The 26025-nt window shown below is 44.4% G+C and overlaps 1 protein-coding gene across 2 annotated transcripts in view; it reads right to left on the minus strand.

Moving 5' to 3' along the window:
- Positions 1-26025, minus strand: part of LOC147457112 (syntaxin-52-like) — a 64865-nt gene that overhangs the window by 13292 nt on the left and 25548 nt on the right. For both annotated transcript variants that reach the window (XM_086512117.1, XM_086512118.1), the window contains exons 2-3: positions 11108-11209; positions 10894-11003 (exon numbers count right to left, since the gene is read on the minus strand). In XM_086512117.1, coding sequence (XP_086368243.1) covers positions 10894-11003; positions 11108-11209 — 212 coding nt within the window. The remainder of the gene's footprint in view (positions 1-10893; positions 11004-11107; positions 11210-26025) is intronic.

Genomic DNA, 26025 nt, shown 5'->3' on the forward strand with positions numbered 1-26025 from the left:
TGGCATTTCCATTGTGATTTGCCACAGTTGATTGATTTAGATCAGAAAGTCAAGATTCGACCCCATTGTTTGCGTTTGTTTGATGAACGGTTTGGCACTCCGTCACTTTGTTCATCTGCATTGTATGGCATTGTATGCACAGTTTTTTCGAAGGACTAGAATTTTTCCAGTCACTTTACATGGAATGGGTATGTTCATGGTTTTGTGTTGGAAGTGGTTTCAGGAATTCTCAGCCTCGAAGATTCTTGAAGAAGGTAGACACATGACTATGGACGAAGTTGAAGCATTCAAGGAGCCACTGTAAGGTGCAACGGAATGAATGTTTGAACTTTGCTCAAGATGAGTGCTCCGAACTGTGCTCAAGGTTCCTTTTCGTTCTTACGGAAGGTAGAGCCTTCCGTTCTTAATGAGAGAGTGCAATGATTACGAACAAAGTGAATGGACACTGTGCGTACAAGTGTATGAGACCGAGAGATAGAGAGAGAAGAGAATACGACACCAGAGACGTAAAACCCTCCTCCGAAGGCCCAACTCTCGTCGGCGAGAGTGGTCTACTATTGATTGCACAAACTGGTACAAACTGAATGCATGTGAATGATGCAAGTCTAGGCTGGATCGATGATGACGACGACGGGGATGGTGAGACCGATCTAAGGGCTGAAAACTGAGGCTTTCTAACTGCTGTCCAAAAACGCAATTGGCTGAAATCTGCTGCTTTCCACCTGCTATCCAAAAACGCAGTTGGCTGAAATCTGATGGGATCAAAAACGCTGTTGTGGGCTGCTTCTTGTGGGCTGAAATCTGCCGGTCCTGAGGCGGTCAAGGCTGAAAACTGCCGGTTCTTTCTTTGCTGAAAAACGCTATGGCTTCTGGCGACTTGGGGGTTCTTAAAAACGCTAGGTCGTGAGAAGGTCTGGCGATGAGATCTTGCTGCAAAACGCTAGTGCTGAGGTCTTCTTGGCGATGGTTATCTACTGAGGAAAATGCCAAGCTGATGTTGATGAAAAACGCTAGGGACTGGGACTGTCTCGCTTGGAGGGAAAAACGCCACCAAAGGAGATTCTTGCTGAGAAGTTGCCTGTTGAGCACTGATGCTCCTGTTGCCTCTTCTGCCAATTAGTGCTAGTCTAGGTTGGCTTATATACAAAATTACTCAATTTGCCCTACCTACTTTCCAACAAGTCACTTAAAAATAATAAGTGAAAAATGTCAAAAATAGGGAAAATAGGCTAAATGCACTGAAAAATTCCCCTGAAGGATTCTGATGGATTCTGATGGGAATGCTTATGATCATGTTGTGTGCAACCAAAGGATATGCATCTATACTAAGTGCCTGGGCATGCACGGTCTACGAACAAACTCACAAAAGTGCCAGAACACTTCTAAATCTAGACTGACTGGACTGACTGAACCCTTGTCGTATTGTAGCTTGTCCACGGACACATAGGGTTGGATGTGTCACGTGACATGCCCTCCTTTTCAAAGTGAGGTACTGATACCGAACTGTATGGCGTCGAGGGAGATCGCCAATAGCATCCGGAATCCTGGAAGGGACTCTTCGCCGGCCCACTCTGATGTGTGGGCCGTGTGATACTTGAACTTCATAAAGGTCTACAACGCTTGCTTCTTTGGGCCGCGCCGAAAGCGATACAAAGTCTTATGTGGCTCCTTCGATGCTTCAACTTCGTCTAGAATCATGCTTTTTTCTTCTTCAAGAATCTCCATGGCTGAAAATTCTTGAAACCACTTCCAACACAAAAACATGAACGTACCTATTCCATGTAAAGTGATTGGAAAAAATCATGTCGTCCTAATAGACTGCGCATGCAATGTAGATGAACAAAGAGACGGAGTGCCAAACCGTTTACCACACACACGCAAACAATGAGATCGAATCTTTCTCTTTTGATCTAAATCAATCAACTGTGGCAATTCACAACGGAAATGCCCATGCTTGGTGCTCATACTTTCATGTGCTCTTTCTACAAATGTGTCATGCCAAGGAAGAGACATGGAATGTGACGTCCTTGAATGCATACTTTTCAGCTTTTCATGAACAATCCGCATACATTCGTGCTCATTCATGAGTGAAACGTGCTCAACGTACAATATGTCATGTCTAAGAAAAGGTACCACATAAAGACGCTGACTAAAATACAAGAAACGATCACGAATGAAACACTCGATCAATGCGTGCTGACTAATCATGCGAACACATAGTACTTCCTGTAAGGGTTCTTTGGACCTAGGCTCGAGAGCCAAGACCGATCCTTCGTGATTGATCGAAACTGCAACGAGGTTAGCTTCGCTAGAAACAGCATCAACTAACTCATCATCCTTGTGAACAACCACGTCATCTTCATGCAAATTATCACGCTTGTGAGAAATCACATCTTGATCATGCAAATCATCATGCTTGTCATTGTCATCCAAATCATCATGCTCATCGTTATCAATCAAATCATCATGCAAATCATTGTCATTCAAATCATCATGCAAATCATGTGTCTTGCTTTGGAGAAGAAGAGACTGAGAGAGTCTCCTTCTCCTAGTTCTGTGCAAAGTGCACCTACACTTGAGAAAAAAGTCGCAACATCTCTTCCATATGTCGGTCGTTCATTGCCTTTCTTGCTTTCTTCTCGCGATCAAATTCGGCTTATCTTTCTTTGGCTTCCAAGCGTGCTTGCTTGCTCTCATGCGCTATGGCTGCCATTCTTTCTTGGTGTTCGCGCTCCATTTCTGCTCTTCTTAATTCGCGTTCTAACTTCCTTTCCATAAACATCTGGTCCAAAGCCTCCATACGAGTTAGTGCAATCCTTGACGTAGATGGGGAAGGGGGAGGGTTGGAAAAACCTCCTGGTGGGGAAAATTCTTCTTCACCTCTCTCATGCTCATCACCTCTAAGCGAAGTATCCATTCCGCTTCGAGTGATGACCATTCTGAAGTCGTGGGTTCTTGTGGGTTCTTGTGGTCTTGAGGTTCTTAAGTTCACGAGGAACTTGGGTTCTTGGGTTCTTGGGTTCTTGGGGATCTTGAGTTCTTGAGGGTCTTGAGGTTCTTCTTTCGCTTGCAATCTGTGTTAGAGAAGAATCTTCTCTTCACCCGAGTTCTGCTCTTTTCCGCGGGTGCACCCCTTGGCGACCTTGCGCTCACACGCGCTCACACCAAGGTTGTTTTTTCCCACCTCACGTCGATTGGCCGGCCGTTAAGTGCACGGTCCGCTCTCAATGAGTGAAAAGAGGCACAAGGGGAGGCTGGACAAGCTTTTCTTTCTTGGGTTTCCTGTCACTCTTCAAAAACACGAATAGAATCGATACGCCCAAGCGAACTTGGGTTCGTGCGACCGCAACAAGCAAAAAAATTCTTGTGATTCTTGTGGTTCTTTCCTTGAGTGATATAGAACACTGCCAAAGCTCTGATACCAATGTAAGGTGCAACGGAATGAATGTTTGAACTTTGCTCAAGATGAGTGCTCCGAACTGTGCTCAAGGTTTCTTTTCGTTCTTATGGAAGGTAGAGCCTTCCGTTCTTAATGACAGAGTGCAATGATTACGAACAAAGTGAATGGACACTGTGCGTACAAGTGTATGAGACTGAGAGATAGAGAGAGAAGAGAATACAACACCAGAGACGTTGTAAAACCCTCCTCCGAAGGCCCCACTCTCGTCGGCGAGAGTGGTCTACTTTGCACAAACTGGTACAAACTGAGTGCATGTGAATGATGCAAGTCTAGGTTAGATCGATGACAACGGGGATGGCGAGACCGATCTAAGGGCTGAAAACTGGGGCTTTCTAACTGCTGTCCAAAAACGCAATTGGCTGAAATCTGTTGCTTTCGACCTGCTATCCAAAAACGAAGTTCGCTGAAATCTGCCGGTCCTGAGGTTGTCAAGGCTGAAAACTGCCGGTTGTTTATCTGCTGAAAAACGCTATGGCTTCTGGCGACTTGGGGTTCTTAAAAACGCTGGGTCATGAGAAGGTATGGCGATGAGATCTTGCTGCAAAACGCTAGTGCTGAGGTCTTCTTGGCGATGGTTATCTGCCGAGGAAAACGCCAAGCTGATGTTGATGAAAAACGCTAGGGACTCGGACTGTCTAGCTTGGAGGGAAAAACGCCACCAAAGGAGGTTCTTGCTGAGAAGTTGCCTGTTGAGCAATGGTGCTCCTGCTGCCTCTTCTGCCAATTAGTGCTAGTCTAGTTTTCTTATATACAAACTTACTCAATTTGCCCTACCTACTTTCCAACAAAAGTCACTTAAAAATAATAAGTGAAAAATGTCAAAAATAGGGAAAATAGGCTAAATGCACTGGAAAATTCCCCTGAAGGATTCTGATGGATTCTGATGGGAATGCTTTTGATCATGTTGTGTGCAACAAGAGGATATGCATCTATACTAAGTGCCTGGGCATGCACGGTCTACGAACAGACTCACAAAAGTGCCAGAACACTTCTAAATCTAGACTGACTGGACTGACTGAACCCTTGTCGTGCTGTAGCTTGTCCACGGACACATAGGGTTAAATGCGTCACGTGACAGCCACAGATGACTTTGTGTCGCTTTCGGCGCTGCCGAAAGAAGAAGGCATTGCAGACCTTTATGAAGTTCAAGTATCGCATGACCCACACATCAGAGTGGGCTGACGAAGAGTCCTTTCCAAGATTCCGCATGCTATTGGCGATCTTCCTCGACGCCATACAGTTCGGTACCAGTACCTCACTTTGAAAAGGAGGGAATGTCACGTTGAGTGATCTGGCACTTTTGTGAGTCTATTCGCAGACCGTGCATGTCCAGACACTTAGAGTAGATGCATATCCTCTGGTTGCACACAGCATGACCATCAGATTTCCATCAGAACCCATCAAGAGCATTTTTTCAGTGCATAGACCTATTTTCCCTATTTTTGACATTTTTCACTTATTATTTTTAAGTGACTTTTGTTGGAAACTAGATAGGGCAATTTTGCTAAGTTTGTATATATAGAAACCTAGCGCTAGCGCTTCATCGTGAGTGCAAAATCTCCGAACCTGATGCACTTTCTGGCAGAAGAGGCAGCAGGAGCACTTGCTCAACAAGCAACTTCTCAGCAGAACCCCAAATGCCCTAGCGTTTTTGCTTCATGCTTCACAGCCTAAAGCTAGCATTTTTGGACCAGATCAACAAGCGTTTTTGCTCAAAACCCAAATGCCCTAGCGTTTCGCAGATCTCACCTTCCCGCAGTAGTCCCTCGCGGCACGGTCAGATTCTGCAAGGTTTACAGATTCAGCCCGGAAAACGCAGATTTCAGCATCTGCGTTTCCAGCGCGTCGTCATCGCATCGTCGTCACCGACATAGAGTCAGAATTCAGCAGATAAAGATTTGCAGATTTCAGCCGTAGCATTTTCAGATTTTAGCCCGTCTCGTCGTCGTCCTCATCGTCGGCAAGTCCAAAGCATTGTAGAGATTTGTGAAATCATAAGTAGAACGCCCTCGCCATAGAGAGTGGGGCCTTCGGAGGAGGGTTCGACAACATTCTGGTGTCGTATTCTTCTCTCTCCAGCTCTCAGTCTACTGTCTCATGCACCTTCATTCACAATGTCTATTCACTTTGTTTGTGTCCATTGCACTCTCTCACTAAAGGAACGGAAGGCTCTTCCTTCTGTAAGTAAAAGGAACCTTGAGCACAGTTCGGAGCACTCATTTTGAGCAAAGTTCAACATTCACTTCCGCTGCACCTCATAGGTGGATCTTTATAGAAGCTCGGAATTGATGGAGTACTTAGAAGATGTGAACCTATGCAAGGCAGGATGCACGTCATTACAAAGGCTCACAATGGGAGCTCACGGGGACATTTTTCCATTGAAATCACTTACAAGAAAAATCTTAAGAGACAGTTATGGTGGCAAAGTATGATGGCTGATGTAAGGGCTTTCTGCAAAACCTCTGATCTTTGCCAAAGAAAAGGCAGACCAACATCAGCAGATATGACACCTTTGATCACCATACAACCATTATGGATTTTAATAAAGTGAGGTCTGGACTTCATGGGTCGTTCAAGAAGGTAATCCCAAGGAAGAATAGGAATATTGTGATGGCTACATGCTACGTTAGCAAATGGATAAAGGCCAAAGCATTGCGAAACAACACAGAAAAGTCAAGAGTGTCGTTCTTATAAGCGCATATAGTCTGCAGATATGGTTGTCAGATCGAGATAGTTTTAGACCAAGAAACTCATTTCATCAATGAAACAATCCAGATTCTTACTGAAATCTTCTCAATCAAGCTTCGGAAGTCAACAACATATTATCCCAAATGCAATGGACAAGCCGAGAGCAATAATAAGACCATCAACTTTCAAGACCATGATGAGAAGCTTTGGATAGTGCAATGGGCTTACAGAACAACTCACAAGATCATGACTCTATTTCGAATGATATACGGTACATTGGCAGTTGTGCATATGGAGTTTGTTGTTTCCGCCCTCAAGATAGCCATTGAATATGACATGGATTTTAATTCAACACTAAAGAATAGGTTGGATGAGCTACCGAAGCTGGATGAGATTAGACAGAGGGCAATGTTGGAACAAGAAGTGGTTCAGCAACACAAGAAGTACTGGCATGACAGTAAGCTGAAGGTGAGAGAATTTAAGAAAGGAGACTTTGTCTTGCTATACCAAGAGAAGCTAGGCCCAAAGAAACCTAATCTACAAATAGCCTCGTTGGGACCATATGAGGTGGATTGGGTATTCTCAAATGCCACAATCAGACTCAAAGATTTATCTGGAGTGTCGTTGCCAGGGGTCTATAATGAGACCAAGATCAAGAATTATTGCTCCAGATCAGATGAACTTCCACCACCACATGAACGTCACAAGCAAGACTCTGACTCTGAAGATCAACCGTTGGATCTAATAACGATTACACAAGAAGTAGTTGAGGCATTTGAAGGATAAAATACATCTGAAGGCATTTGAACCGTATAACGGTCACTGGCAGTGCATTAAAGATCAAATCTTTTCAAGTATCCCGCCAGTACTCATTAGGAGGATGGACCAATGCATGGAGGACACCTCATTTACGGTGGATAAAGATCGAGGTGCAAAAAGAGTGAAGCATTCATGGCTCGAATTAGAATTACTATGAGGAGGGTGTGTGACCCTACATTCATTTCTTCGCCTCCTACGCGCATCGAGCCCTCTCTTGCAGAGCTTTCTCCTGCATCGCCTTCACCCTCTTCAATTACCGTTGCATCACCTTTGCCTTTCCCAGCTATTGCTACACACCCCAAAACGCCTACTTACTAGTGGTTCGCATCGCCGTCTTCCTCAAGTGAATTCTCATTTTCGACTCAAAGCATGTCATAGAGCTCTGCCATGGGCAAAAGGGGACAATCGTTGTTACAAGCCAGGAAGGCCAGCATAGATGAGAAGACAACAAAACTTGAATAGTTACTTCAAGCAAAAGAAGAACAATGTTTAGTGCCTCATCAGTACATCAATAAATATGTATTCCAACTGAATGAGAGAGCTTTATTGAAGATCTGGGGCATCCAAATCTTCAAGTCGTTCCGACAATTCATGTCCCTTCCATTCTAACTCAGTAGCAACTTTGAGAGTGGGTAATAAGAATTCCATTGGCAAGATCGCATCCAAGCCATAGACCAAATTAAAAGGAGTCGTATTCAAAGTTGTTTTGAAGGAAACCCGATAAGCCCATAAGGAAGAATGAAGATGCATTTCCCAGTCTGTTCTGCCTGAACTAAAATTTTAGTTAGTGGTTGTGGAGGCCACAAAATTCCTTTTCATGCTACTCTGATTCAACAAATCATAGAGACTTTTGAGTATGATGCAAGGATGGTCACCATCAATGGCAGAACCCTTCAGATAATTGATGCAACATTAGCAAAAATCTCAACCCTGCTCAACTGTGTCATTAGCAGCTTTCTGAAGGAGACACCTCAGACCAGAAAGAAGTGTAAGGATGGGGTCAAGGCATTCCAGTTTCAGCAATGGAATACAAAGCAACATACAAGTTTGTTGTGAAAGCTATCAGCTTGAAGAATAACCCTACCTATGTCTCTTAGAAGCTGTTCAGCATGCTAAATGCCAGAACAATGAACACTCAGGCAATAATCAATTTGAGTTCAGTACTATTTAATAGTGTAATCGCCCAGACTACAAAAGTGAAAACTTAGAATCTGTTCAACGCATGGTATGTCTTGGCAATTTTTCTACTAGGCAACTAGCATACCAGTGCATGTGAATGCAACAAATGCTTTGACAAATATTAGTAGAGGAACAGCACTTAAGGACTAGATTGCTGATCTAGAATCCCAACAAGGACAGACTGAAGAACAGACGGCTCTGGTCACAGTAGTGACAAAGAGAGACGTTGACAAAGCAGTTCCAACAAGAACCTGCTCATACCACCACAACGCCAGTCGTTGGTGAGACCCAAGAGACTTCGGCAAACAAAGCGACCGTGTTGCCAGGAACCCCACCAGAAACTACAAGTGAACTTCCGAAGAAGCCTGATCAGGCCACAACATCTGAACAAACTTTTGTAGTGAATTCTTCAATAAGGAAAACATCAGTTGACAAGTTGCACGCTTTGCAAAAGAACCCCATGGTGGACAATTTAGTCATAAACACATCTGGAAAGTTACCTTTTCGATACAAGATGCCTGTACTCACCTATGAGACTAGTCGAAAAGACACAGAAACAGTTAGTGATGGATGTGTCGCCACCATCCAGACAGGTTGGAACACCATTGTTAATTCAATAGGTCATATGATGGAAGCCCAAAGCTCCATCAAACAATCTGATGTTACTCGTCAAGAAGCACAGCTGGAAAAAGAAATCATTCAATCTGAAGAACTACGAAAAGAAAATATATGTGTCAAAGGTCTTCTGATTGATCTAGAATGTAAACAGGAAGAGAGGATGAAGGCTATTAAAGCACTTCAGCAACAAGTCAAGATTCTGAAAGATCAAAAACTCAACTCTTAGTGCAGACAAATGGAATTTGACCAGAGATATCAATGCTTAGAAAACACAGAATCAGAAGACAGCAGCACTAAAGAGCAGCGCAATTTTCGGAAATCTGCCACATCATCAGTTTGCGCAAGTCTTTTGTGTGAGAGTTCAGCTTTATTTGAATCCTTTATGTCACTTGGGGCCCCATCAGACGGGGTCCCCTTAAGTTGGTAGGACTTCTTCTTCTGTTACTTGTTCTTCTTAGGGTTTAGGCCCCTCGGCCCACATCTGCAAGTTGGCGCCCTTCTTTAGGGCTTTGACATGTCAGCAGTTTGTGATAGAGGGGGGTGGGGGGGGGCAAACAGGCTTGCGGCAATGCAGGGGGGGACGGGGCAGATAGGGTAGAGGGCGTGAGGAGGAGCGCGCAGCAGGAGCAGCTCGGGCTGGGGGTGGAGCAGCACACAGCAAGGGCAGCGCACCAACAGGCAGGCGGGCCGCGGGGCGGGGGGGGGGGGGGGGGGGGGGGGGGGGGGGGGGGGGTGTGTTTATAGGCTGGCGATGGCGAGGGGACGATGCAGCAGCAGCGAGCGCGTTGAAAATTTTTTGTTGGGGGGGGGGGGGGGGGGGGTTATAGGCTGGCGATGGCGCGGGGACGATGCAGCAGCAGCGAGCGCGTTGAAAATTTTTTGTTGTCACGGTTTTATTTCCAAATTGTTTATATTCAAGGAAAGAAGAATGTGGTTGCAGGTGCTCCATCTCGCAAGGCAGATATTTCAACAATCACGACCATATTCCATCATGAGTTGATGATAAGAGGGAGCACGATACTGCTGATCCAGATTTTGAACTATTGCAGAATGGGGAGGCAATATCAGGATACACTTTCAAGCATAGTAGACATGAAGTTTCAAAAAGGAGGAGTCAGCAGGAGACATCTCTCTGCACATCCGGAGACAGCAAGGTGGAGATGATTGCCTCATGTCTATCTGGGATCACCTTCACTAGAAGAGCACGAAGATACAGGCCCCGTGGTCCACCTGAGCGCATTATTGGTTATGCTAGTGCACACATGCCACCAGGCACATTTTCGATATCCCAAGATGGCATTGACCACACCAGCATTGATGTGTGCAGCTCCAGAGTGGGTGCAAACCATTGGTCTCCCATGACATCCTAAGGGAGAAAACGGCAGCTTCTTACCAACCCTCTTACAGCATTCATGATGACGACGCCCTACAACTACCCATTATCACTGGATGGGGCTGATTAGGATCATTTTGAGCATTATGTAATTAACTTGGCATATAGATTTTCATCCCTGCCTAGAGATAGACCTCCATCCTCAGCTCCTAGTTGTATTCCCTTGGCATTAGATTTACATCTCCTACCCATAGATAGAGCTCCATCCCCCGCTCCTAGTTGTATAGCATCTCCTGTACCTCTACATCCAGTTTTACCTGTTGTACTTGCAGTTTCAATATTGTACTTTCATGATGTCCAGCAAGCAAGTATAGATTGTGTCTGCCAACCGACACTGAATGAAAGCTCAGCTCACTATTTTTCAACAATCCTCATGAAGACAACCAGTATTGAGGACACAGTAGCTTGTGCCTGGTTTTGCCTCTTTTTTTGTTTCTTTCTTTTCCCACCTTTTGGCTTCTTTTACACGCACACGCGAAAGATATTCATGTGATGGTCTGCCCGGTGCCTACTCAGTTTCTGTTATGGCTTTGGAGGTGTGAGGCAGAATTAGCCCCAAGGCAGAATTAGCCATACCAACCTAGTGTAGCAATCAAGCATAGATTAACACCTAAATAGTTTTACTAGCAAATTCAGCTATAGAACATACCTAATGCAGACTTTGAACCTTCTCTCATGCCAAAGGCATAGTATTCATGTAATCACTAGTTTAAGTAAAGAGGGGTTTGAACAGTACCCCTCATACTCTGCCGTTGAAATGTAATAATGCCAGAATTGGTCAGCCCAACTGTACGGTTGTTTCCTCTGAGTTCTGCTTGCATGACCTCTTGCCCAAGAAGACTGCTCCTGTAACAATAATGGCATAAAATACTTTTAAAGGACTAGAAGTGGCATTTAAAAAATAGAACAACCTTAGTATGCTGAAATCTGCAAATCTGAACATGTTGTACCTATCAATATCCTGAAGCGAGGAGAGGCTCACACTCATCTGGTTCATCCGAGCACGAAGATTCTTTACTAGTTCTTGTCTCTTGAGAAGATCTGTGTCATTCCTGCAAAGTTCAATAAAAACCAATAAATTTATGTACTTCCAACCCGAGTGTTCACAAAAAAAGATGTGCATTAAAACCACAATATCAAATAAAATTAAAATGCAAATGCATATTCAAGACCTTTAATTTATCTTGTTTATGTGATGAAGCCTTGAGCTCGCAAGGATTATTTACGTCTATTTTGCAAAAAATATTTGATATGGAAGAGCCCAAAACATCTCTTTGAATCTTGAAGCTTTTGAACCGAAGGCAGCCAACGAACGTGCCAAAAATGCTACTTAACATTAAAGGTTAAATGTTTCCAACTTTATAAATATGTATCCGTACCAATGGCAGTTATTCAGCCACACAAAACCAGCTTATTTACAGACATTTATTACCGGCAATTTTGTGAGCCTGATTGCATGACCTCCATGCCCAAACAAGTTCATTGGATTAGGTTTTCCAATTTTGGAACCCTCTTGCATAAGTGGTTTGTACACGCGTTTTAACAGATGTTATTACACTTCCATGGGCATCTTGCCTATGAGCATGTAGATTTAGGCTAGAGGCCAATTCCCGCAGCGATCAGATTCTCGAGTTGGAAAATGTGCAGAAGTTTCACCTAGAAACTACCCCTATGCAATAACTTATTAATAAGTGACTTTTATAATTTCTTAATAAATCATGTCAAAGCCACTTGCCCGACCCAGAATTAATACATACTTTAGGCCTCTCCTAGCAGTAGGTGTATATAATGCATATATACATATACACACACACTCAACCCAAACTTTTCCACCTATATAGAAGGCCCTAGCGGTCACCTCTCCGGACCTCCGGTTTTTTTGGAATTGCAACGGGGATCTATGGACACACCCAAAGAGACTTGAGGAGGTGATGAGAGGACGGGACCTCATTCTCCTAACAGAGATGTTCGGTTCAAGCCCTTGTCGGTCAGCCCGTGAGAACAAGTCTCAAGGCATGCAGCTATAGACCATCAGTTAGTGGAGTTTGCATGAGTAAAAGGTGTGGTTGATATCACCTTTCAAAAACTATGTAAAGACTTCCTTTTAATGGAAATAGTAGTAGTAGCGTGTGATTTGTTTTTCTTCTGTGTCGACTCTTTCTCTCTTTCGTTCCCTCTTCTTGCTCTGCACGCCCTGCACCACCATGGCTCCCTAGCCGCCTTCCCAACAACCGGTATCAGAGCCCTATCGGCCTCGGCCCTTGGCCCTCAACAAAACCCTCGCGGGTACAGCCGCTTACACAGAAGGAACGAAGCACAGTCGACCTGCTTAATATCGCGCAGAGTATGCATGAACAACATCGCCTTGGTTTAATCAACAAATCTCGACACTGTGGCCTCTCCCAACTCGCCCTCTGCAGCTTGTTACGACAGCTTTTTCCATCAGCGCTGCTTGCTACTACAGAGAATTCGCCATTTCTGGTTCTTTGTTATTTCCTGCTTATTAATTTTGTCCACCTTATTTAAAGTCTTTGGATTTAAGTGAGAAGAACCCATTCACACTGTCACACCGGCATCACCCGCCATAGCTAGGCTTCATCAACACATAGTCTTGCTGAGCTTCTCAAGTCAGTGTGTGACTCGACCAAAGGTTTTGACGACATCTCAAGACTATAGCTTCTCTTTAAAAAATTCGGTTTTAAGAGAACGGTGCTCGTAAGAGTGATCGTAAGTGACTTTGAAGGTTTATGCTCAAGCTAAAGCCGTTGCAAATGGGTTCCTCTTGGTTATTTTATGCTACGGATCCAATGATATGTTAAAAGGTAATTCGAAATTCCATTAACGAAGATCGACGATCATTCTTCGCAAGCATAACAAACACGACCAAGCTATCCTTTGCATATCGAATATGGCATCAAAAGTCGACAAGTTCAATGGATCCGACTTCCACACTTGGCAGATCAAAGTTAAAGGCTATTTGATGCGGAAAAACTTATGGAACGTGGTCAAGCCTCTCGCAGCCGACGAATCCGGCACATCCGCTGCAGTTACAAGGGCATTATCTGCTGAGCTACAAAGGAAAGACGAACAAGCTTTTGGTATCATTCTAACCTCCTTAGAAGACGATTTTATTCATTATTTGGACGATGTTGATTCTTCAAGTGCTGCCTGGATAGAGTTAGAGAATCTTTTCGGTGCCAAAGCTAAGTATTCAAAAATGAGTTTAAAAATGGAATTATATTCCATCGCATGCGTGAAGATGAAAACATTGCAGCTTTAGCCAGTAGACTGAAGAGTAATAAAACTCAACTTGTTTATGTCAAAGCTCCAGTACTACCAGAAGAAGATCTCATAGCCATTTTGTTAAAAAGTTTGACTGACAAATTTCATCAGATTGTTACTGTTTTAAAAGAGAAAGATCCGCTGCCCTCCTTGGATGGTATCATCAATTCATTGCAAGAAGAAGAACGCAGGGTATCTAGTACCAATTCTACTATTTTTCCCAGTGCATATACAATCTCGAATGCCGTATCCCCCACAAGTTCTTCTGATACTTCCAGTGCATATGCAGTCACTAAATGTGCTGCTACAGCAGCTTCATCTCAACCATTCAATGGAACCAGATCTTGTGCCATTTGTGGGCGCAACAATCATCAGACGAAAGACTGTTTCAAGAAGAATCCTTGTGTTCACTGTGGTAAAACAAATCATCCGTCAAATAGGTGCTTTCAAAAGGGTAAAACTCAAATTCATGTAGTCGAGGGAGACACTGAATCTCCAATATATTCTATTGACGAGGAAATTTTTTAGATCAACTCTTTTCATGTTGTTTAGTCAAAATAAATTGTACGGGCTATAGACACTGCCACCCATGAGTGGTAAGACCTCCCAATTTATCAGGTTTTTGTTCTGAAGTCCTATTTTTGTCCTACTTCTCATGAAGTTACTGGGTACACCATAAACCCAAGGTTTGGCAGTGAACCAAAAACTCCATTTTTGGTATCTAATTTTTGACCTACACCCTATCTGTTCAAGGGGGGGTTTCCTATCATAGCACCAGGTTATGGATACACCAGAAAACCTAAAACTCACGGTTGACGAGCACACCAAAAACTCGAGGTATCATGAGAGGGTCTGTCTAGTTCGGGCTTGAGGGGGGGATTGTTGGGTTCAAGCCCTTGTCGGTCAGCCCGTGAGAACAAGTCTCAAGGAATGCAGCTATAGACCATCAGTTAGTCGAGTTTGCATGAGTAAAAGGTGTGGTTGATATCACCTTTCAAAAACTATATAAAGACTTCTTTTTAATGGAAATAGTAGTAGTAGCGTGTGATTTGTTTTTCTTCTGTGTCGACTCTTTCTCTCTCTCGTTCCCTCTTCTTGCTCTGCACGCCTTGCAACACCATGACTCCCTAGCCGCCTTCCCAACAAGAGACACATGAGAGCCCAGAGCGGAGTCTACCGAGGATTCATGGCTTTCAATGAGAGTCCTCACATCGAGGGAGTACTTGCCAGCAAAATACACAAGGGTCAGGTGGAGTGGCTATAATCTTCAGACAAGGACTCCAAGGCAGGATACAGATTGTTGCACGAGACCCACAGGCCCATTACATATGGATTCGCTTTGCACTATCACTGGACAGGATCATTTACACGTGCCAACAGAAAAGAGCAGACTAAACAACTTTAAGCACTTCAAATAACAACTGAACTGAAGGAGATGCACGACACGAAACGGGGAGTGGTGGAGTTCCACCCGAAGAGAGCACTAGCCCCAAACCTTGGCGCCCCTTTCGATATTTCTTTATATTGCTTGAACTCAGTACAACTCCCATGGCTCTGCTCTACATCTCTCGCGGGTAGACTGCCATAGTGAGCCCATAGGTCATATTTAGAGGCCCTTGGCCTCTAAAAGCAGTTTACATGAAAAACAGGCAAACTCAAAAGCAACTGATTCAAAAGCTAGCGCTGAAAATCAGCCAGCATGAATTACGAAAATCCGTACAGATGCCATGTTAGCACAGCACCGTAAATTGCGGAATTCCATATTGTTTACCACGTCAGCACAGCAACGTAAATTGAGAGATTCCGTACTGTCTACCACATCATCAGCTGCTATGCTGTGTGTCTGTGTGTCCGGCTTTATTCACCGTCTTTAGGTTGTTGGGGCCCCATCGGATGGGGTCCCATAAGTTGACTGGAACTTCTCTTTAAAAATAGGCCTCTCGGCAAGACTTGATAAGTTGGTAAAACTTCTTTTGTTGCTTCTTCTAGGGTTTAGGCTCCTTGGCCGAGATCTGTAGGTGTCACCAGGAGGTGTATTTTTCCTGTTGCCTTCCGTAAATAAGTACTAGATATTTTTATTTATTTTATTTTTACTTGTTTTCCTCGGAACCCTTGAAAAGGTGCAAGTGGACATTGCATGGCCAGTGTGAAACGGCTGCGGCCGAATAGGTTTCTCACAGCGGGAGTCTGGGTCGGTCGGTCTGGGACTGGTCGGGCCAGTTAGCACTGAATTCTGATGAGTATGGAAGCCTGTGTGCGCCAAATGAAATCTGGGCCACTCGGAAAGTCACAACTTTATAAGTCAATGGGAACTAGAGAATTAACTCAAAAGGGGCAAACTGGACACATGGCGGCTCCTGGTGCAGTTTTCCACTTCCATCAGCAAGAGGGGGCGCCCAATTTGAGAGAGGAGGCTGATTTGACTCAGAAGTGACCTACAGTGTGTGTGTGTGAGTAGTGGGTGCAGGTCTACAGCTTTAATGGAAAGCTTGCCTTCTCCTCTGCCTCATGTAGCGCGATGATTTTCTCTCGTGCATCTCTCTCTCTCCTTTGGCACATATGGTAATGCCCCACTAGTTGGGCTACTCAGTTGAACATGTACAGTTCTGTGGGTTTATGTGCGTTTGCCAAGGCAAGAGCCTTCTGAACAGGAACCGGATTAGCTAATTGCTAATCCCCCACAGGTACGCACAGTTCCATCACGAAAGATTGCGAGTTCGGAGAGTTTTCTCGCGTGAAAACTCGTCCAATTCACAGGGGAACTGTCCCATTGCGTGCGGGAGCCCTTGGGACACGCGTAGGCGTGTTCGCTCCGATAAAAACGATCCGAAACAGCGAATTACAGCCTGCTGTGTTTTTCTGCAGGTTTAGGGTTTCGCACCTAAACTACAAGGCAACACCGGGGGAGCCTCGTGAGAGCCTTGGGATGCGTGTACAGGCTTTTGGACACCCGGCAGTGAAAAACAGGGAATTACAGCCCGCTGAATTTCTGTGACAGCTCACCAGAAAGCTTCCAGATAGCGAGGGAACCCGTCCTAGACAAGTGCTTTTGACCTACAGGGGTTTTTGCGCCGTTATGCTGCCAAAATCAGGTCGAAAACCTGCGTTTTCAGCCCTCGCCAGGTTTGGACAGCTTTGTGAAAGCTTGTGCGAAGTGGTCGGATCGTCTACCTTAATTTGAATAAAGAAATACCGAAAGCGGCGCCAGTCTTTGGGGCCTACAGGGTGTCGGTCTCGTGTGCGCAGTGACATTCTAGTCGCTGGACGCAACTGTGTTCTCTTCCCTTCTCAGTGCTCTGTGTAAAGTTAACAAGTAATTGAAAGAAGTACCGCCCTCTACGTTGTACACGCCGGTTATATGGTTCCATCGACGGGATAGTCACTTTTTCTTCAAAAAGTGCAGCGTGGATTGTTGTGGGTGAAAGCAACACAGAGCTTGTCGATATAGAGAGACCAAGTACCTGAAGAGGGATCTTCCTCACATGGCACGGAGAAAGTTCCTTCAACTCTTCAAGAAGAGGACAGGTTGTTTAGAACTCAACTGCGTTGCTGCATGAACATGTTTCAGCAGTTGGCTAACAACCCAAGGATGCAGGAGTTCTTACAAGCTCCGACACAGGGTTTTCAGCCTCCTACAGAGGGCATGACTGAGCCGTTGCAGGAAAAGGAGATTTCCAATGCGCAGAGGACTCATGATGCTCGAGGGAAAGCCCATGTGGTTGAGCAACTAGCGGTGTCCAATGATCCAAAGCAACTTGCTTTAGCTGGACAGGAACCGTTTGTGAATGGTCAAGGGAGTAATGAACACACTATGCGTCAGACACTTCCATTACCTAATACTTATCCTGGTTATTTTGGAGGTGGTTCAGTGTTTCAAGCTATGGCTGGACCTTCCACAGGTTATATGCCAAGGAATGTGTTCGGGACAATGCAAACAGGCATGGGTAACCCTATGTACGCGAACATGGGTGTCCATCCAAGTTTTCAGGGTGCCTATGGCCAGTTTCGAGTGCCTGGAACACAATTTGGTATGGCTGGTTTTTCGCAGCCATACGTACCAAATGCAGATACCACAGGTAAAACAGTTGATGCGAGTGCTGGAATGAAAAATCATGGAGCACCACTGTTACAGGCACCTGTTTATGATAATGTGGCTCCTTTGAGTCAGCTGAAGGATTACAAGGAAGGTGGGCAGGGAGTGAAGTTTGAAACTCTCAGAGGAACTGAGGATCAATTGAAGGCTTTGACCTTCATACAACAGTTCGATGCAGCTTATGCTCGAGGAAACTTCACGGAATCTTCAAAGATACGCAAGGCTGCCACTTTCTTGAAAGGGAATGCGCTTCAATGGTGGACCGCATTGTTGAACGAGGGTCAAGCCCCAACAACGTGGGTCCAATTCAAACAGCTTTTTGCGCTTGCATGGTTGACGAACACTTTTGAAGTGGATGTGATGACAGAATGGCACGAGTTGAATGCTAAACAGTGTGCGAACTTGGAAGAGTACAATAAAAAGTTTTGGGCCGCGTTGTTGCCAGTCACCTCTTACAGGTTTGTGTCATTGTCAGAACAGATTCAGAAGTACTGTTGCGGATTGCCCAAGAAAATCAGGGACTACTGCACAAAGACTATTGTCATGAATATGTTTCAGTTGATAGAGAATGCAAGAGTGGCCAACAATCTGTCAAAAGGAGATTCCGATGGATTTAATAGCCACAAGAAAGGGTCCCAGGGCACACAATTTTCAGCCAAGGGCAATGTTGCAGCAAAGCCTTTTGAGCCTCCCACAAAGAAGCCCTCCACTGAAGAAGCTGATACGTCCAAGAAGCAGTCTAAGTCTTCTTCGGGACGAGGACAAGGACAAAAGAGGCATTTTTCTGGCAAAACTTTTGAAGAACGGAAAGCTCTTAGAGAGGCCAAGAAATGCTACATTTGTGAACAGGAAGGACATTTTGCAAATGAATGCCCACAAAAGAAGTCAAAGGATAAGGATGACAAGTCAGACCATAAAGGGAAGAAGCCAAAGCCAAGTGCAGGACTTGTTCCAAATTTGGTTGGAGACCAACCAAACACAGATGCCACGGAGTTGTGCAGAGCTTGGGGCAAAGTTAGAGACCAGACAATGCTCGTTTTCTTTGATCCAGGAGCCCGTGCAAATTTCATATCACCAGAATTGGCATCAAAGTTGGGCATTCGTGCAAAGGAGATGGGTATGACAGGGGAAGCAGGTTTGGCATGCCCAGGTCATTCAAAGCCCGTTACTCCCATTTTGGGGAAGCTTCGTCTGCACATTCAGAGCTATGTGGATGCAGAAGAATTTCATATTATGCCACTTGAGGGCTATGATGTGTTACTGGGTATCCCATGGTGTTACAGGTTGCATGCTATGGTGGATACTTACAACAAAAAGATTACCCTTGTACATAGAGGAAAGACTCATGTCCTTGATGTAAAGCTTAAAGGAGAGTCTGTTCCAGTTGTTTCTGCTTCTGCTATTTCATCTGTAATAAAGAATCATCTTTCTGCGTACTTGATCTTTGCAAAAGAAGTACCTCAAGTTGTATCTAATTTGTCTACCTTAGATAAAGACAGGTCAACTTTTTTGAGTGGTTTCAGTGATTGTTTTTCGAACTCTTTGCTAGGGGAGTTACCTCCTGAGAGACCTGAGGATCATACTATAGATCTTGTGCCAGGTTCTAGTCCACCGAATAGACCACCATACAGGGTTAGTGCAGCCCAGCAGAAAGAGATTATGAGTCAGGTCAACGAGCTTTTAGAGAAGGGGCTGATTCAGCCCAGTTCATCCCCTTTTTTGTTCGCCTGTACTCTTAGTGTAGAAGAAGGATGGTTCATGGCGCATGTGCATTGACTATCGCGCCTTGAATAAGAATACCATCAAGAACAGGTTCCCCATACCGAGGATAGATGACATTCTTGATCAGCTTGAGGGAGCGTCATTGTTTACAAGGATAGACCTAAAGAGTGGCTACCATCAGATACGCATTAGGCCAGAAGATGTCCATAAGACTGCGTTCAGGACAACATTTGGTCTCTATGAGTTTCTTGTTATGCCATTTGGTCTCACAAATGCTCCTGCCACGTTTAATAGAATGATGGACAGAATTTTTAGACCACATAGAAACTTCGTGGGTACCTTCTTTGATGACATGATTGTCTATTCGAAGTCTGAAGAGGAGCATAGGGATCACTTGACTGCAGTTTTCAATGAGTTACGTAAGAACAGGCTACTCATCAATGCGAAGAAGAGTGAATTCTTTTTGCAAGAAATTCACTTCCTTGGGCACATTGTTTCAAAGGATGGGGTACGCATGGATCCCGCTAAAGTGGAAGCAATTAGGTCATGGCCAGACTTGAAATCCGTACATGACATTCGAAGCTTTCTAGGCTTATGTTCCTACTACAGGAGGTTCATCCGAAATTTTGCTGAGATTGCTTCTCCACTCCATGCACTACAAGGAAAAGGAGTTACTTTCAAGTGGACAGCCAAGGAAATTTTAGCGTTCAAACACTTGAAAGAGAAGCTGACTTCAGATCCGGTAATCATTTTGCCAGATCTTTCAAAACCTTTTGTGGTTCAGTGTGATGCGTGTGGCCATAGTCTTGGTGCAGTTCTAATGCAGAATGGCCGAGTAGTCGCATATGAGAGCAGAATTCTTTTGAAGACTGAAAGGAACTTGCAAGTCTATGAGAAAGAATTGCTGGCAGTAATTCATGCTCTCACTAGTTGGAAACACTATCTGCTAGGGGCTGATTTTGTTGTCCAAACGGATCATCAAACCTTGCGATATTTTCTCACACAGACGAAGTTGTCTGAGAAGCAAATGCGATGGGCAAACATCTTGTCAATGTTCCATTTTCAGATTGTGCATGTGCAAGGGAAAAAGAACGTGGTGGCTGATGCGTTGTCACGAAAGCCCCAAATTTCAGCAGTGTCAATTCCGTACCATTGTGAACTAGACGAAATGAAGACACAATATGCTGAAGATTCAGATTTTGCAAGGATCTATGACCAGCTTGTTGATGGGCAACATCATGAGCACTATATGCTTAAGAATGACTTCCTCATGATGCATGGAAAGTTATGTGTTACCAAACAGTTACGGCCAAAGATTTTGATGGAAAGTCATGCTCCACCTTATGCTGAGCATCGTGGAATTGATGCGACAGTGAAAGGGGTTGAGGCATTCTTCTATTGGCCAGCTTTGCGTCAAGATGTTGACACATTTGTAAGATCATGCTTAGTATGCCAAAAAGTCAAATTTGACAGACAAAAGAAACCGGGATTGTTGCAACCATTGCCGATCCCTGATAGGCCATGGGAAAGCATAGCAATGGACTTTATCTTTGATCTTCCAAGGACGCAAACAGGCAATGATGGGATTTGGACTATTATTTGTAGGTTCAGTAAGCAGGCCCATTTCATTCCTGTGAGGAAGAAGATAAAGCCAGAACACATGGTCAAGATATTCATGAGCAATATCTCTAAATATCATGGGATGCCTCAGTCAATTGTCAGTGACAAAGATCCACGTATGACAAGTCTTTTTTGGAAGGCATTGTTTGAGAACATGGGCACTACGCTAAAGTTCTCTTCTTCGTTTCATCCGCAAACTGATGGACAGTCAGAAGAGGCAAATTCTACTATCTTGGATCTGCTCAAATGTTGTGTCAAAGCACAATGCAACTTGGGAACACCATCTTCCATTGGTTGAATATGCTTACAATAACATTGTGCATACATCAACAGGTAAGGCACCATTTGAGATAGTGGAAGGAGGGAAGAAAGTCCCGCCCATTTTGCAGACTAAGGACAAGATTTTTGAGGCAGACAAGTATGTGCAAGATATGGATGAAACATACAGGAAGATAAAGATTGCTCTTGAGAAGACTCAGGCTAAGCAAAAGAAAGCTGCTGATCGTCACCGTTGTGAACTTGTATTTTCACTTGGTGATCGGGTGCTTTTGCGCTTTGAAAAGGCCAGGTTAGAGAAAAGGAAAGGCAAGGAACGCTTGTTTCCTAAGCTCAGTATGCGATATTATGGTCCTTTTCAGATTTCAGAAAAGCTCAGCGATGTAGCTTACAGGTTAAAGCTACCAGAAGGCTGGAAAATACATAATGCTTTTCATGTCAGCCTTCTAAGACCCTTTGTTGGTGATGTGCCAGAGAATATGCTTGATGAGGAACAACCCGAACTAGAAAAATTGGATGAAATCCTTGTTCCTAAACAGATATTGGCACATAAAGAAAGAAAGGTTAGAGGAAAGGTTGCAAGACGCTATTTGGTGAAGTTCAAGAACTATCCATCGTTGGATGCCAAATGGATGGAAGAGTCTGAATTGGTTGATTCACCTCAACTATTGCAATTGTATCTTGAAGCCTTTCAGATGGAACCCACAGTGACTTGATGTAGACTTTTTGGAGCAAGGCAAGAGCATGGTTCATGATGCTCAAGAGAGTAGTTAAGCAATTGTATCTACTCTTTCCATACAGAATTTAGCTAGAGAAGTTTCTGCTTGAGAGTACACTAGAAGACTTCTATGCTTGATATATGTGTCGTAGCCAGGTTGGTGGGATTGTTTAATCGTCCAACGTTACATTTCCGGAAGCATGTATATCTTGGATTCCCATCATAGAATATATGTGATATCAGGAGATACTGCATGTATTATTGGCATGCAAGCGAGGTCGCTTGCAGTATTTCAAGGGTGGGGTGTGTCACCAGGAGGTGTATTTTTCCTGTTGCCTTCCGTAAATAAGTACTAGATATTTTTATTTATTTTATTTTTACTTGTTTTCCTCGGAACCCTTGAAAAGGTGCAAGTGGACATTGCATGGCCAGTGTGAAACGGCTGCGGCCGAATAGGTTTCTCACAGCGGGAGTCTGGGTCGGTCGGTCTGGGACTGGTCGGGCCAGTTAGCACTGAATTCTGATGAGTATGGAAGCCTGTGTGCGCCAAATGAAATCTGGGCCACTCGGAAAGTCACAACTTTATAAGTCAATGGGAACTAGAGAATTAACTCAAAAGGGGCAAACTGGACACATGGCGGCTCCTGGTGCAGTTTCCCACTTCCATCAGCAAGAGGGGGCGCCCAATTTGAGAGAGGAGGCTGATTTGACTCAGAAGTGACCTACAGTGTGTGTGTGTGAGTAGTGGGTGCAGGTCTACAGCTTTAATGGAAAGCTTGCCTTCTCCTCTGCCTCATATAGCGCGATGATTTGCTCTCGTGCATCTCTCTCTCTCCTTTGGCACATATGGTAATGCCCCACTAGTTGGGCTACTCAGTTGAACATGTACAGTTCTGTGGGTTTATGTGCGTTTGCCAAGGCAAGAGCCTTCTGAACAGGAACCGGATTAGCTAATTGCTAATCCCCCACAGGTACGCACAGTTCCATCACGAAAGATTGCGAGTTCGGAGAGTTTTCTCGCGTGAAAACTCGTCCAATTCACAGGGGAACTGTCCCATTGCGTGCGGGAGCCCTTGGGACACGCGCAGGCGTGTTCGCTCCGATAAAAACAATCCGAAACAACGAATTACAGCCTGCTGTGTTTTTCTGCAGGTTTAGGGTTTCGCACCTAAACTACAAGGCAACACCGGGGGAGCCTCGTGAGAGCCTTGGGATGCGTGTACAGGCTTTTGGGCACCCGGCAGTGAAAAACAGGGAATTACAGCCCGCTGAATTTCTGTGACAGCTCACCAAAAAGCTTCCAGATAGCAAGGGAACCCGTCCTAGACAGGTGCTTTTGACCTACAGGGGTTTTTGCGCCGTTATGCTACCAAAATCAGGTCGAAAACCTGTTTTCAGCCCTCGCCAGGTTTGGACAGCTTTGTGAAAGCTTGTGCGAAGTGGTCGGATCGTCTACCTTAATTTCAATAAAGAAATACCAAAAGGGGCGCCAGTCTTTGGGGCCTACAGGGTGTCGGTCTCGTGTGCGTAGTGACATTCTAGTCGCTGGACGCAACTGTGTTCTCTTCCCTTCTCAGTGCTCTGTGTAAAGTTAACAGGTAATTGAAAGAAGTACCGCCCTCTACGTTGTACAGGCCGGTTATAGTAGGTTAGCTCCGTTCTTTACTGGCTTGACACGTCAGCAGTTTGTGGCATCCCCCCTTCTTGAAAGAAAGTAATCGTCCGCCATTACAGCATATCTACAAAACAACTCAAGTTAGCTCAAAAAATTTCGAGGGTCACTCCGAGGGACATTCCGAGGGACAATCAATTTTCTTATTCCAAATCAAAGCTCTTGATATCCTGGGTCGTTGGCTTTCCAGAAGAATCTCATCCAATAAGGAGTCTCATTCCAGATCGAAACTCTTGATTTCCTGGGTCGGCTTCCCATAAGAATCTAATCCAATAAGGAATCTCATTCCAAATCGGAACTCTTGACATCCTGGGTCGTTGACTTCCCAGAAGTATCTCATCCAATAAATAATATTCAATGGTTGGCACATCACAGTGCAACACAAATGCTCACATATGCATGTTACAAGACGCAACAAACAACGCCGGTGAGCACTCCCCCGAGACAGACGGTTTGCGGTATAAAGCTACTCAACAACTACCTCGTCACTCCCCCCACAAATAACCTAAAAAGGTCCGAGCCATGAGCTCAGAGGAGTGGTACAACCAAACGCTCCCCATACCGCAACCTGCGTCGCTTGGAGGAACAAGCTTACAACCAAACGCTCCCCAGACATCCCGTTTGCGTCATTCAGAGATTTTCAAGCATACAACAAAACGCTCCCCGGACATCCCGTCTGCATCGTTCCGAGGTGTCAAGCATACAACGAAACGCTCCCCAGACATCCCGTCTGTGTCGTTTCGAGGTTCAAAAAATACCAAAACAGCATTTCTCACTACTCCACCCGAGAGTAAAATCACCAATCAATGAAACTAGTATTAAAACCAGATTCAAACAGTTCAAATCGACACCAAGACAAGTTTATAACAGATACCATCCATTTCAAACAAATTCCAAACAAGATAACCAAACAAGTTCTCAAACACAATTCAAACTTAAAAAGCAATCTCGACATCAATCGAGCTCGAAAGACGACTGGCTTTCCAACCTGAAACCTACACCAAGATTACGAATAGATTACTTTCATAAAGTTGTAGCCGACTGCAGCATGGTCCATAAACTCTTGAATAGTCGAAACAAACCTCGACAGGTAGTGTTCATGTGGCAGTGATGGTAGCCCCAAGATATACACTAGACCTCCAAGGTTCTCCGTTTAACGCCAAGTCGTAATCTGCTAGGGATTCTGTGGCAAGCATTTCAAGATACCCCACTCTGCCAAAAGTTGCACTCCAAAGAAAGATGTATGAAGGCATGTAACTTCGGGCAAAATTTTCTTGAAAGCTTGCCAAGTCCTTGGAGTGTGCGGCTTAGTACTTATAGACATCCACCACTGTGTAACAAACTTGGACATCCCTAATCTAGAATCTATCGCGACACGAGAGAGATTCACTTAAAATACTTCACAGAATCAAATCACAGTTATGTTGAGTCAACACGGCCCGGTGTAGTTCCGTGTCAAGACAGATTGGCTCCAAAGACTGGCGCCCCCTTCGGTATTTCTTTTTGTATTGATCTTTGAGCAAAGTACAACTCCCGAGGGTCCTTTGCTCTCAGACTCTGCATCCAGATGCTCTGCAGAGTGAGGCCGTTGGGTTCCTTTTATTCCTACAAGGGATGCCAAAAGAAAAGCCCCACAAGCAATAACTCAAAAACTTCTAACTCAAAAGCAGTAGGCGCAAAAGCAGCCAGCGCTATTCACGGAAATCCGTATAGCTGTGCCACGTTAGCTTTGTCAGTGCAATTTACGAAAATCTGTACGTTCTGCCACGTCAACAGTCAACGCAATTCACGATGTCCGTACAGCCAGCAACTAGTTCGTTTTTACTATCCTAGTGTCCATAGGGCCCTGTCAGATGGAACACTTATAAGGTCATGCCACGTCAGCAGTTTGTGACATACCCCCTTCTTGAAATAATTGTAATACCCCTCGATTACGCATACAAAACAGAAAGAGGCCATAAACCAGTTCAATAGACACTGACTCTAAGTACCGACGCACTAGACACAACACATCTAGCACTTGTACAAAGACGACAGTCACATCACATCACATGACATCACATCCACATCAAATCAATCACATAAAGATTCATTCCAAATATCAGACCATGACTGTCAGCAACGTATTTAGTAATCGCATCTAGATCCATCCCGGACCTCACTAATGTCGGATTAACTAGTCCTTATTGCGACCATGTCTGTAAAGATTCTCAAGACCAAAATGCTGCAGACATTTCGTCTTTCAGTTCCTGCACTCAACAAATCACATGAAAGGATACACATCATTCAGGTTCAATTTCAAGAATTCCCATTTTCATCATTCATAAAGTCATACAGCAAAATACTGTCATCACAACAGTATCCTTGAAATCCAAAGGAAAATCAGTGACTCTATTCCATCCTGACAATCTATGACAAAGGAGCAGAGTGACTCCCTCTTGTGCAGTCCCTTCTGCACCAGATTCAACTCTACTGATCCACGGGA

The sequence above is a fragment of the Adiantum capillus-veneris genome, chromosome 5 (assembly GCF_014529385.1).
Source record: "Adiantum capillus-veneris isolate H3 chromosome 5, ASM1452938v2, whole genome shotgun sequence".
Lineage (NCBI taxonomy): Eukaryota > Viridiplantae > Streptophyta > Polypodiopsida > Polypodiales > Pteridaceae > Adiantum > Adiantum capillus-veneris.